The 14,031-nt window shown below is 39.0% G+C and overlaps 1 protein-coding gene across 1 annotated transcript in view; it reads left to right on the top strand.

Moving 5' to 3' along the window:
* The window catches only part of FBXL20 (F-box and leucine rich repeat protein 20), a 96,982-nt gene that overhangs the window by 52,259 nt on the left and 30,692 nt on the right, over positions 1–14,031 (top strand). Inside the window, 1 exon segment of the mRNA XM_080825819.1 lies at positions 13,311–13,365. Coding sequence (XP_080681945.1) covers positions 13,311–13,365 — 55 coding nt within the window.

Below are 14,031 nucleotides of genomic sequence, written 5' to 3'. Positions count from 1 at the left end.
TGTGTGTGTGTCATATTTGCCTATTTAAAAAATTTTACACTTATTGCTAATTTTCCTGTATGTAAAGGAACTGGATTATCTGAATTTGTAAATTTATTGATTCTTTTGTTAAACAGTCTTGACTGTACATTTTCTAGATATGAATCAAAATTTTAAATGTTTAAATTCTCCTACCTGATTTGTACCTATATATGATTTTGTTTACTAGTTTTCCCTTGCTTTACTTTTGTATATAATGTATATAAGAGATCATATATTTTATTTTATTATAATGCTGATTTTTAAAAAAGATTTTATTTATTATTTGCAGAGAGAGATATAGCAAGAGAGGGAGCACAAGTAGGGGGAGTGGGAGAGAGAGAGAAGCAGGCTTCCCACTGAGCAGGGAGCCCGATGCAGGGCTCCATCCCAGGACCCTGAGATCATGACCTGAGCCAAAGGCAGACACTTAACGACTGAGGCACCCAGGCACCGCAGATTTTTTTTTAAGTGATTCTAATCCATCCCTTTGCCTCGTTTCCCATTCCCAACATCAAATATGTCCATGAAGTGACTTGTATTTGTGACAAAATATCACATATACTGAGGAACTATAGAGAAGAGTTACAGCCTTTTACTTTAAAGGTAAAAAGGTAGGGGCACATGACTGGCTCAGTTGGTGGAGCATGAGACTCTTGATGTCAGGGTTGTAAGTCCAAACCCCATGTTGGGTGTACTTAAAAATAAAATCTTTTTTTTTTTAAAAGAGGGTAATATGGTAAAAGTTATTTGAAGCTTTTTCTTATATTACAGTTATAATTTTATCCTCCTTATTTTTAACATGTAGAAATTACATTTGGGATCACCCACAACATAAAACACATAGCCCCCAATTTATATACATCTAACCTAGAAATTGCCTAGGAAAAAAACTACGGGAGTTATTTTCAGTGCCCATTATTTGGTTTTTTTTTTTTTTTTTTAAGATTTTATTCATTTATCTGGGAGCGAGAGAGAGCACAAGTTGGGGGAGAGGCAGAGGGAGAAGCAGACTCCCCACGGAACATGGAGCCCAGTGCAGGGCTCAATCCCAGGACCCTGAGATCATGACCAGAGTCAGAGTTAGATGCTTAACTGAGCCACCGAGGTACCCTTATTTGGGCACTTAATCATGCTCTTTTTTGTTCACTGATGACTTAGAAAGAAAGGTACAGGAGCGCCTGGGTGGCTCGGTGGGTTAAGGCCTCTGCCTTTGGCTCGGGTCCGGCTCGGGTCGTGATCCCGGGGTCCTGGGATCCAGCTCCGAATCGGGCTCTCTGCTTGGCGGGGAGCCTGCTTCCCCCTCTCTCTCTGCCTGCCTCTCTGCCTACTTGTGATCTCTGTCTGTCAAATAAATAAATAAAATCTTAAAAAAAAAAAAAAGAAAGGAAAGAAAGGTACATTTTCTTTTGCAAATGTTAGAAGTTAACAAGTTGTACTGAGGGGCATCTGCCTCTTAATCTTAGCTGCTACTGCCACAGCCCATAACCAGCCCAGTCCCTGCTCAAGGTGGAAAGTAATTTCATGCTAGTGCTGGTGAAGAAGAGAATTCCTGGCATTTCTAGGGATTTGCACATCTAAGGCCTTCACTATATTGCAAGTACCTTGCAAGCAGGGACTGTTTTCTTATAAATCTTCATGTAATACCTTATACATTGGAGATACTAAGAAAAAATAACAGAATTGAACTTGGAATGGATTTTTTTCATGGAAGCAATGCTTTTGTACATGCTGGTTTACTATAGTAGAAATAACAGCAATATACCCTAGGGTACCCAGGGCTATTGGAGAATGTATCCTGGATAAATTTTAGCCATCTTAAGGAAAAATATTTTTAAACAGGTTATGTTCTTAATGTTATTATAAACTGAGTACACTAAGACATACTTCAATTTTTTTATAATGGCATTAATTTAGACCAAAATAGTTTACCTAAAGACTCAGTAGGATTCAGGGAAATTATTTGATTCTTTGGTATTTAGCTGCCTGCTGTTATGGTTTACATTTTTATATTTTATTAGAGTTTTATTCCATGGAAGACAGACATAAAGGCCACATACCATGTAATTCCGCTTACATGAAATATCTAGGATAGACAGATCCGTGGAGATAGAGGTTGCCAGGGACTGTGTTAAGGGCTGATAGGGAGTGACTGCTAATGGGTATAGGGTTTCTTTGGGAGTGATGAAATATTCTGAAAGTAGATGGTGACCATGGCTGCACAACATGTGGTTATACTAAAAATCACTGAATAGTGTACTTTAAAAGGGTAAATTTCATGGAATGTGAATTCCCTCTAATATATACATTTTATATATTTTCAGTATATAATTTATAATAAAATTACAATAATACACTTGTAATAAAATATGTAATTATGTAATATGTTTTTATTTATTATATAATTTAAAATAAAAAATGCAGGGGCACCTGGGTGGCTCAGTTGGTTAAGCATCTGACTTCAGCTCAGGTCATGATCCCAGTGTCCTGAGATTGAGTTCTGCATTGGCCTCCCTGCTCAGCGGGGAGTCTTCTTTTCCCTCTGCCCCTCCCCCACTCACTCTCTCTTTTAAATAAATAAAGTCTTCAAAAAAAAATTCAGCCCCTATGATAAACAAATACAGTCTATAGCTTAATTTTATGTTGTACATGTTCACTGATTCTTCAGCCGTATCCCAATCTTGGTGATTTATTGTAGCAAAGGTTTTGTGAATATTTTCTTTGATGCTGGTATCTCTTCCTTTAGATGCAGTCAGTCCCAAAGACAGCATGAAGGGTAGATTAATAGGTGACTTCTTAAGTGGGCGATTTGTAGTCTTCTGTCTGTTAAGAGTGACCCCATTTTTTAGGCATTTCTTCATAGCCATTAGCTTACCAGTGGTTACCTCTAATGCAGTGGTATTGAAGAAGCAGGTAATTCAGTCCATACTTGTTTATTTAACAAAAACGTTTTTTGCTGAAGAGAAGAACAGCAAATAGAAAATTGTTACAGTAATCTTTATTGGGGAAACTGAAGGCCTGAACCCCACTGTAGTGATGGGCTCTATCAAGAGATTTTTAAGATCTGGGATTGACAGTATATTGCTGATTGATTTGATGTGTTGCAAATGAGGATATTGGGAAGGAGGCAAGGATGGTGCCCTAGGTTTTTGCTTTCTGCCAAGTAGATGGTGGGAATACTCACTAAGATAAAGAAAATAGGAGGAAGAACAGGGTTAATTGACAGAAAATAATGAAAATTAGTTCAGTTCAGATACCTGTGAATATCCAGGTGGTAATGCCAAAAGGTAGATTTATATACAGTTCTTAAGCTTAGCAGCATGATTTAAAATTCATGGAAGAGTAAGAAATTGTGTATATTTAGCTCTTTTTGGATTTACTGGTGCCCATGGAAATAAAGAAAACAGGAAAAAATACAAAGCCTCTCCGACACTGAAATGAAGAGCTTTGGGGCCAAAGCATCATATAGCCTAGAGGGTATCCTATAGATGGCAACCTTTGGGTCAGGTTTCCAGCCAGGCTCAGTCATGACACCAGGTGTCATCACCTGATGATCGATGTGGTAAGAACTGTGTAGAAAAGAGCTGTGTATGCAGATGTTGAGGTTTGGCCGTATGTCCACATAATTGTACTCTTATACATTCTTTCTCTTGGCTTAAATGTTCTATATTAAGGTAGTTGAACTCTTTTGACTTAGCAATGTTTCAGGCATCTCTTTTTTTTTTTTTTTTTAAGATTTTATTTATTTATTTGACAGGCAGAGATCACAAGCAGGCAGAGAGACAGGCAGAGAGAGGAAGGGAAGCAGGCTCCCTGCTGAGCAAAGAGCCCATTATGGAGCTCGATATGGAGCTCGATCCCAGGACTCTAGGATCATGACCCGAGCCGAAAGCAGAGGCTTAACCCACTGAGCCACCCAGGCGCCCCTTCAGGCATCTCTTAATCTAATATATACGTAAATCAGCATGTCAGTTATAAACTCTGGAACCCATTTTATTTTTATTTATTAATTTAATTTGTCTCCAGATTACTTGATGGCTTGGATCAGGAGCAAATATAAGAAATGAAAATAAACTATGAGGACCATGACATATATTTTTTTAACGTAGAAAACCAAAGCCAGAAAGGAAACACATGTAGCCTTGTAAGAGTTTACACAATTACTATAGGTCATTCTCACATTTAGCTCTGAATTTCTTGGTAGCATAAATGAAATTTTATTCTTAAAAGAAGAAATATATATATTATACCATAAAATCAGAGCTCTTTCTAGCACTACTTTCTAAGAGATATTTCTCAAATGAGACTCTGCTTATATTTTGTGGATAAAGTTACATAGAAAATCCAGTCACAGATTTCATATTGTCACGGCTTCTAGCACTTTTGTAATAGTTAAAAAACAAAATAATAATGTAAAAATGACTGCATGCTTCCGACAGTCCAGTTGATCCAAGGTTGCTTTTGGCTGCAAGTAATGGAAACTCTGAAATGGGCTTAAACAGTAAGGGAAGTTAATTTCATGCAAAAGGAAATAAAAAGATCATGCTGCCTACATGCCAAGGTTAATTGATTGAGGGGATCCACAGTGTCATCAGCAATTTTCTGTCTGTTCTGCTAGAATCAGCATCAGCTTGGTCCTAAAAGCTCTTTTCTTTATGGGCATAGGATAGATGCCAGCAAATATTGGATCAACATGTGTCTTTGTTCACTCTGAGGGGAGAGATAGGCAGCCATTTATACTCCAATAAAGCCTCTTCTCAGATCTCATCAGCCCAAATTGGCTTAGGCCCGAACCAATCTCTGTGGCAGGTTTAGACTAATGAACTGAGCTGAAGTGGATGCTGGAGAGTCAATTTATAGTGCTTACCACAGATAGAATATAGCATACTTAAAGGAATCATGAATGCCCTTAGTCTTTTATAAATCTCACTTACCTTAGCTGGAATTTTCATAAGATTAGGGTAGCACAAGGATTATATATATATATATATACATATATATATATATATTTTTTTTTAAAGACTTCATTTTATTTATTTGACAGACAGAGATCACAAGTAGGCAGAGAGGCAGGCAGAGAGAGAGAGAGAGAGAGGAGGAAGCAGGCTCCCTGCTGAGCAGAGAGCTCGACATGGGGCTCGATCCCAGGACCCTGGGATCATGACCTGAGCTGAAGGCAGAGGCCTTAACCTACTGAGCCACCCAGGTGCCCCAAGGATTATATTTTTTATGACATCCTGTATTCAGAATATCTTTAGCTGTGCATGGATGATTGAGTCCTGTACTTCAGACCAGGAGAACAAGTAGATTTGTCATCCTTTGATGGGAAATAAAAGGCCTAACCATGACTTCACCCTAATAAAGCACTACCCTACTTTCGCATTGAGTTTTATTTCCCAAGGAAAAATTACAAACTTTCCAGCGTGTAAAAATTTCCAACATGTCAATAAATGGTTAATGAAGTGCTCAAAATTCTGTACTGCAGAGCATAGCTAAGATGATTTTTGTCTAGAAAGTTTTCATAGAAGGTGATATTGCCAGTTGCTCAACAGAGTCACATACACAGAAAACCTCATTAAAATTCCTATAGAGCTTCTCATTTAGAGAGACAGAACCTCCCTGTCAACTCAGTCTAGTTAATAATTTAAGTAGTTGTTACTCTTACACCTGAGGAACTAAGTGATTTAGTGTGCTACATGGGATAACCGGATATGAGTAGATTAGGTTTGCATAATTTCTGCTCAGTATAATCTTGGTTAAATAGTTAACCGTAAGTAGCTGGAAAGAAGGGCAGTTGTCTGATGCGTCCTCTCCAGATTTGTAACAATAAGATCATTTAAAAAATACCTAGGATACTTATTTTTCTATTCTTAATGGCCAGGGGTGTGCATCTGGTTTATTTAGGAGCAGTTTTGCTTTGAGATTCAGGTTAAAAAGGAGCCAAAAAGCACAGCCCTAATTTAAGATGCTGAAGATGATCTGATCTGGTGGTGGTTATGTCTGCCAACTCTGATTCACTTCTAATATGGAAGATGTGGTCTTTATGTCCATGTTAATAACCAAGTATGTATAGAGAGCTCTTAAAATTTATCTGTAGTGGATTCTTGTCTAAAGAGTTAAAGCTCTTGTCCATGATAGCTACAGGTAACATGCAATGCTTTTAGCAGAATTCTCCACCAGACGATGGATAATAACCGTAATGTTAAAATTGTACCTGAAGTCCTCTCACTTAGAGCAGGGGCCTAGTAAACCTGCATCTGTAATTTGATAATAAAGACACTAGAATACAGTTTTAATGAATAGTTCCTGCAAACCGATGGTCTCCTGTGAGGAATAAGACATTTCCAGTTTTGAAAATCTGGTGTAGTTTCTGTCAGACAGTAGGCAAGTAAGTATCAGAACCCTAAATTAAGGGGTGCCTGGGTGCCTCACTCTAAGTGTCTGTCTTCTGCTCAGGGTCCTGGGATCAAGTCCCACATCTGGCTCCCTGCTCATTGGGGAGCTTGCTTCTCCCTCTCCTCTGCTGCTCCCCTGCTTGTGATCTCTCACTCTCTCTCTCTCTCAAATAAATAAATAAAATCTTAAAAAAAAAAAATCTACTCTAAGTTCAGCAGGCCTTAACACATCTTGTGGCCAAAGATCTTCATCTAGTGCCTTTAAAAATTTTTAACAAATAATATATAAATTTCCCATTAGCCTAACACTTTGAAAAATACAAAGAAAACAGCTGGCTGCTAATCCCTGCTCTTTCAGTATCCCCACACACACAAAAAGTGCCTATTCTCTACTCCAAAGGTAGCAGATATATCCACTTACATCTAGATATATTATATGTACAGTACTTGCATGCATGTCTTCATGTATCCGTATTTTATTTTTTTTTAGAAATGAAAACATATACTCTTCCACAGCTTGTTTCTGTTTCTGTCATTTAATAATCATTGACCTCTATTTAGATCAGTTCATGTACCTCTACCTCATTCTTTTTTTTTTTTTTTTTTTTTTTTAAAGATTTTATTTATTTATTTGAGAGACAGAGATCACAAGTAAGCAGAGAGGCAGACAGAGAGAGAGCAGGAAGCAGGCTCCCTGCTGAGCAGAGAGCCCGATGTGGGGCTCGATCCCAGGACCCTGAGATCATGACCTGAGCTGAAGGCAGAGGCTTAACCCACTGAGCCACCCAGGCGCCCTACCTCATTCTTTTAAAAAGCAGCTATGTACAGTAGTCAATGTACATTGACTGTATCACATTTAAGCATTTTTATTTATATGTATTAAGTTTGTTTCTTTTCATTATTTCAAATAATGCTGCCACGAACATTCTGTAAACCATTTTTACTCCTACTTTTGCTTCTGTAGGTTGTAATATGTATATTTTTTATTTTAATGGACACTGTCAAATTACTCTGCAAAAAAGTTGTGCTTATAGATATCCCCATTATAGGAATGGAATTATCCAGTTATAAACTCTCCAGGGCCACTCTATGCTTTTTAACTTTTTTTTAAGAAAGGGAAGATCAGGAGAGGGAGAGAGAAATCTTTTAAGCAGGTTCCATTCCCAGTGCAGAGCTTGACACGGGGATCAATCTCACAACTCTGAGATCAAGACCTTAGTCAAAATCAAGACTCGGACACTTAACTGACTGAGCCACCCAGGTGCCCCTGTGCTTTTTAACTTTTCTTAAAAATTTTATTTATTTATTTGACACAGAGAGAGAGCGAGAGAGAGCCAGAGAGCACAAGTTGGGGGAATGGCAGAGGGAGACGGAGAAGAAGGCTCCCTGCTGAGCAGGGAACCCAAAATAGGACTCAATCTCAGGTCCCTGGGATCATGACCTGAGCAGAAAGCAGACCTTTAACCACACAAGAACCTTGTTTTTTTAACTTTTTAAATGAGAATTATATTAGGAGGTGTTGCTCAAGAGGGTTTGGGATGTTTGTTATAAGACTGTAAAGCCAAAGGAAGTTGGGAATAAATCCTTTTTAGAGAACCATACTGTAGGTAACCATATCCCAAAATCTACTTCCAGTATAAATTTTTTTAATTAAAGATTTTTATTATTTATTTATTTGACAGAGAGAGAGATCTCAAGTAGGTAGAGAGGCAGGCAGTGGGGTGGGCGGGGGGGGGGGCAGCAGGCTCCCCGCTGAGCAGAGAGCCCAATATGGGGCTTGATCCTAGGACCCTGGGATCATGACCTGAGCAGAAGGCAGAGGCGTAACCCACTGAACCACCCAGGCGCCCCTATTTTCAGTATTGATTTTAACAGCCAGCCCCCATGTTCTCCTGCAGGGATTTAGTATTAAGGATTTGAGGGGTTTTGTTTGTTTGTTTGTTTTATACAGCAGTGAGTTTTATGTACAATTAGACCCTGATTTCTTCTTTTTGCTTCCTGGTATTCTTTATCAAGTGTGTGGAAGGTGAGGTTTACTTTGCTTAAACCTGGGCAGCCTAAAGCCAGTCGCAGTTTTTCAGTAGTCTCTTGATAAGAGATGGGGAAAGACTTTTATTGAAGTAATCAAGACCATCCTTAGACAATAGCAGACCTTTCATTCCATCTCAGTTTTCTTATCTCTTTGCTCTTAACCATGTGGTTATCAGGGCAAGGCCCCTGGATAGCTCAGTTGGTAGAGCATGCAAATCTTGATGTCAGGGTCAGGAGTTGGAGCCTCATGGGCCTGGAGCCTACTTTAAACACTGACCCACCTAGGTGCCCCTGGAGCCTACTTTAAAAAAAGAAAAAAGTACAACATAGTGATGTGACAAATCATACATTATGAAATGCCTGCCACAGTAAGTGTTGTTATCATGCATCACTTAACCATTCTGGTTATGGATGTAGACATCTTAGGAGGAATTATGTAAAGGGTTAAAGTGTATTGAAAAGGACCATTGTCAACACGATCTAAGGTACTTATTCTGAAGATGATGAAAAGCAGGAAGGTGCTCAGTATAATGTAGTTTTATTATGCTGGCTTATTATATAGATGCTATACGTAAATATTTATACATGTACTGATTTTTTTTAAATTTAAGTTTACATAATGATATTTGGAAGGATAAATGCTCATTGTAAGTCCCTTACCCCAACAAAAAAAATCACTCTGGCTAAAACCCTGGCAGCCCATCCCACCAGTTCTTACATTTGGGTTTCTTTTTTCTTTTTTTTTTTTTTTAAAGATTTTATTTATTTATTTGTCAGAGAGATAGAGAGAGTACAGGCAGGCAGAGGCAGAGGGAGAAGCAGGCTCCTTGAGGAGCAAGAGGCCTGATGTGGGACTCGATCCCGGGACGCTGGGATCATGACCTGAGCCGAAGGCAGCTGCTCAACAGACTGAGCCACCCAGGCACCCCTGGGTTTCTTTTTTCTTTTTTAAAGATTTTATTTATTTATTTGACAGAGACACAGTGAGAGAGGGAAACTAGCAGGGGGAGTGGGAGAGGGAGAAGCATGCTTCCCGCTGAGCAGGGAGCCTGATGCAGGGCTGGAGCCCAGAACCATGGGATCATGACCTGAGCTAAAGGTAGATGCTCAATGACTGAGCCACTCAGGTGCCCCATATATTTGGGTTTCTAAAGATGATTAGCGCCACTGTCAAGTATGTAGAATAAGTAGAAATCAGAGTTTTCAAAATAATAGCGGACATTCAGATGGATGGATTTAGTATGGAGTGGTAGAAGGGACTTAAGCACTGAGGCTTAATTCACCTAACTAGTGAGCCGAATCAGGACTGGAGAGATCAAGCTCTTTTTACCGAATACAGGAGCATAGTGGCTATATTTGTCTTCTCTCTTTTAAATGTACTGTAATGTCAAAATCCAGGTGAAAACCGAACTCATTTGGAATCTTAATATTCAGAGCCCCAGGCAGTACTTTTTTTTTTATTTTTATTTTTTAAATTTATTTGACAGATAGAGATAGGCAGAGAGGCAGGCAGAGAGAGAGGAGGAAGCAGGCTCCCCGCCGAGCAGAGAGCCAGATGCGGGGCTCGATCCCAGGACCCTGGGGCCATGACCAGAGTGGAAGGCAGAGGCTTTAACCCTCTGAGCCACCCAGGCGCCCCCAGGCAGTACTTTTTTTTTTTTTTTTTTAAAGATTTTATTTATTTATTTGACACAGAGAGAGAGATCGCAAGTAGGCAGAGAGGCAAGCAGAGAGAGAGGGGGAAGCAGGCTCCCTGCTGAGCAGAGAGCCCGATGCGGGACTCGATCCCAGGACCCTGAGATCATGACCTGAGCCGAAGGCAGAGGCTTAACCCACTGAGCCACCCAGGCGTCCCCCCAGGCAGTACTTTTTAAGAATGGAATTAGGATTGCTGAGATGTGTGCTTCAGAGGCTCCTAGGTCTGCGTTTGGCCTTCACCTTAATGTTCCATGTCTGTCTATTGTGCTTCCTTTTGTGGGGAAAAGGCTATTATAGTCTAACTAGGATCATTACCTGTAAAGTTGCTCACCTGTGTCCCCCCAGGTGTAATATTGTGTTTACACAAATTGCTCAGGGGTTAGTGATGAATTTACAGAAACAGGATCTTTCAGTTATGAAATTCCACATAAAGGTACCATATAGCAGAAGACAGGAAAAGGCAGGGGCATTTTAGCAATTCAGGGATGTTTGTTGCATAAGAAAAACTTACTGTTTTAGGAATTGAGGTACCTAAGTTGGGGATATCTATATTTATTTGGAAGTGGTTAGTAATCTGTATTGAAGAAGATGGGAGATTGATTCTATTAAAACCAGTCATTCGGGTGGGAGCGGGGCCACCCGCTAGCTAGAACAGGAAAGGTATCCAGTCTTCCCTCTAGGGACGGATACACAAAGTGTGATATGCAGTACAGTGGAATATTTTTTAAAGATTTTATTTATTTATTTTAAAGATTTGTTTATTTAGAGAGCATGAGGGGGCAGAGGGAGAGGGAGAGAGAATCTCAAGTGGACTCCCCACTGAACAGGTAGCCTGAGGTGGGGCTCAATGAAACCAGAGTTGGCTGCTTTACCAACTGAGCCACCCATGCACCCCTACAGCAGAATATTATGTAGCATTAGGAGGGAAATTCTGTGACATGTTACATGCTAAGTGAAATAAGCCAGTTACAAAAGGACAAATACTGGGACGCCTGAATGGCTCAGTTGGTTGAGTGTCTGACTATTGATTTTGGCTCAGGTCATGATCTTGGAGTCGTGAGATCGAACCCGGCAGACTCCTCAGACAGCGTGGAGTCTGCTTCAGATTATCTGTCTCCCTCTCCCTCTGTCCTCCCTTTGCCCACTTGCTCTCTTTCTAAAATAAATAAATCTTAGGGGCACTTGGGTGGCTCATTGGGTTAAGCCTCTGCCTTTGGCCCAGGTCATGATCTCAGAGTCCTGGGATCAAGCCCCACATCGGGCTCTCTGCTCAGCAGGGAGCCAGCTTCACCCCCTCTCTCTGCCTGCCTCTCTGCCTCTCTCTCTCTCTAATAAATAAAATCTTTAAAAATAAATAAATCTTTTTTAAAAATCGCACAAAAGAACGAATACCATATGTTTCCCCTCATGTGATGTACCTAGAGTAGCGAAATTCATAGACAAAGAAAGTACAGTAGTAGTAGTTGCTAGGAGCTAGGAGAAAGGGGATTGTGGAGTTAATTGTTTAATATATATGGAGTTTTATTTTGGAGAGATGAAAAAGTTCTGGAGATGGATGATGGTAATGGTTGCACAATGGTGTGAATGTACTTAATGCCACTGAACTGTACACTTGGGAATGATTAAAATAGGGGCGCCTAGGTGGCTCAGTGGGTTAGGGCCTCTGCCTTCGGCTCGGGTCATGATCCCAGGGTTCTGGGATCGAGCCCTGTGTCGTCGGGCTCTCTGCTCAGCTGGAGGCCTGCTTCCCTTCCTCTCTCTCTGCCTGCCTCTCTGCCTACTTGTGATCTCTGTCTGTCAAATAAACAAATAAATAAATCTTTAAAAAAAATGATTAAAATAACAAATTTTATGTTGTGTATATTTTATCCAAATAACAAAAAAATTCAAAAGCCAAATATTTACAAAATGCACATCACTATTTGTCTGATGTAACTATTTAAGTTTTTTATTTTTTATTTTATTTTTTTAGAGAGAGAGGGAACATGTGAGGGGGTGGGGGGCAGAGAGAATCTTAAGTAGGCTCCACGTCCAGTGTGGAGGCCAACCCAGAGCTGGTTTTAACACTTAAAGTAATTATGGAAGAAAAAACCTGGCCTTCATTCTCCAAATTAATGTTTACTGACCTCCCTTTTGTAACATCCTAGTTATCTCCAGTTATCTCAAGGAATTTATAAAATTCTTAAGACAAAATTTAATTTACTTAAATCTTTTTTTTAATTATTTTTACTTATTTATTTGACAGACAGAGATCACAAGTAGGCAGAGAGGCAGGCAGAGAGAGGAGGAAGCAGGCTCCCCACAGAGCAGAGAACCCGATGCGGGGCTCGATTCCAGAACCCCGGGATCATGACCTGAGCCGAAGGCAGAGGCTTTAAACCACTGAGCCAACCAGGCGCCCCTAATTTACTTAAATCTTTGAAGCACATGCTATATATTATATTGCCTCTTATAGAAGATTTTAACTTATTATTCAGATTAAACTGACCTTTAAAGGGTGCTCATGAGTAAAGAGGACTTTAAACAGATGTGACCCATTCACTTATTGCCAGGATGCTCTGACCTGCCTTTACAGGTTGCTTATAGTGTAGAGAGTTATCATACTTTAAGCAAATCAGTTATTTCAAATAATAATGCGACAAAATAAATATTTTACTTCTATAAGACTGAGAATAATTCTAGGCAGTGTTTCCTGACAGTGATTAGATGAGTTCTATAATTTCCTGAATTAGAATTAAATATATAGAGATTTAACATAGTTATTAATTTTTAGATATTACTATATTATTTAATCTTTTTTCCTTCATAACTGTAAAATTCTTTATAAAGTTACCTCCCCTAGTCGTCTTTGATAACCAGAAGTGTAAAAATTGTTTTTTTTTTTACTTTTAACAAATTTTAACAAATTGTATCAGTTAGAATATTTTATTATCCCTTGATACAAGTTCAGTTGAACTTGTGTGGTGCTTAATACGTACATTCTCAAGTAAAAGATTACTTTCTCTTCCAATGTTTTATGTGGGCATCGTTATGTTGTAAGTTGTCCCCCCTTTTTGTATTTGTTGAAAAGAATTCCCTTTTTGTGCATGTATTTACATTGGTATTTTTAGGTAAAAATCAAGAGAAACTACTGTATCATATAATAAAATTTGTCTCCCTCTCTTTTAGGATATTTTCTTTTCTGGATGTTGTTACTTTGTGTCGCTGTGCTCAGGTCTCCAGGGTAAGAATGGTTGAGATTATTCTAGGGGTACCCCTTCCTGATGCTGATGATGTCAGCCTCTCTAGTAGGCAAACCGTTTACTTCAGATGTTAGTTGTATGTTATGTTTCAGAGGATGGTATTTTATGCATGGCATTCCCAAGTTCTGCAGTGGCCTTCTGCAATATGTACTGTCTCTAACTTTAATTTTTTGGAAATCTTAACTATTTGTAAAATGCAAACAGAGGAAACATTTTTAAGGAAAAGATATTAAACATGCAAATCAAAAAGTAGGCTCTACTCAGAATTGTAATAAAATAGTGTTTCATTGTTTTTCTAGTTCATTTTATGTGCACACACACACCCACACACACAGAAGGCTCAAGGCTCTAATTCTCATGTTATTTCCCCATATTGCTTTCCTCAAAAGATAGTAGCTAGAATATAATTTATTTAAAAATTATAGGGCAAACCAGATTCCATTCTTAAAGTCAGTTTTTAATTTCACTTAATTATCTATTTTTTATGACAAAACTGAAACATCATAATCTTATTGGCTGCCACTAACAAAGAATAGATTCTGTGTTGTGGGAATATTGCTTTCTCTTTTGTAATACAGATCTGTAATGATTAACTTACAGTGAATGAGCACATGCAATCATCATTTTTTTTATAAACCAGACAATGG

The sequence above is a fragment of the Martes martes genome (assembly GCF_963455335.1).
Source record: "Martes martes genome assembly, chromosome: 16".
In the NCBI taxonomy this organism is placed as follows: domain Eukaryota; kingdom Metazoa; phylum Chordata; class Mammalia; order Carnivora; family Mustelidae; genus Martes; species Martes martes.
Note: the sequence above shows the minus strand (reverse complement) of the source record. Positions and strands in the feature narration are given on the sequence as shown.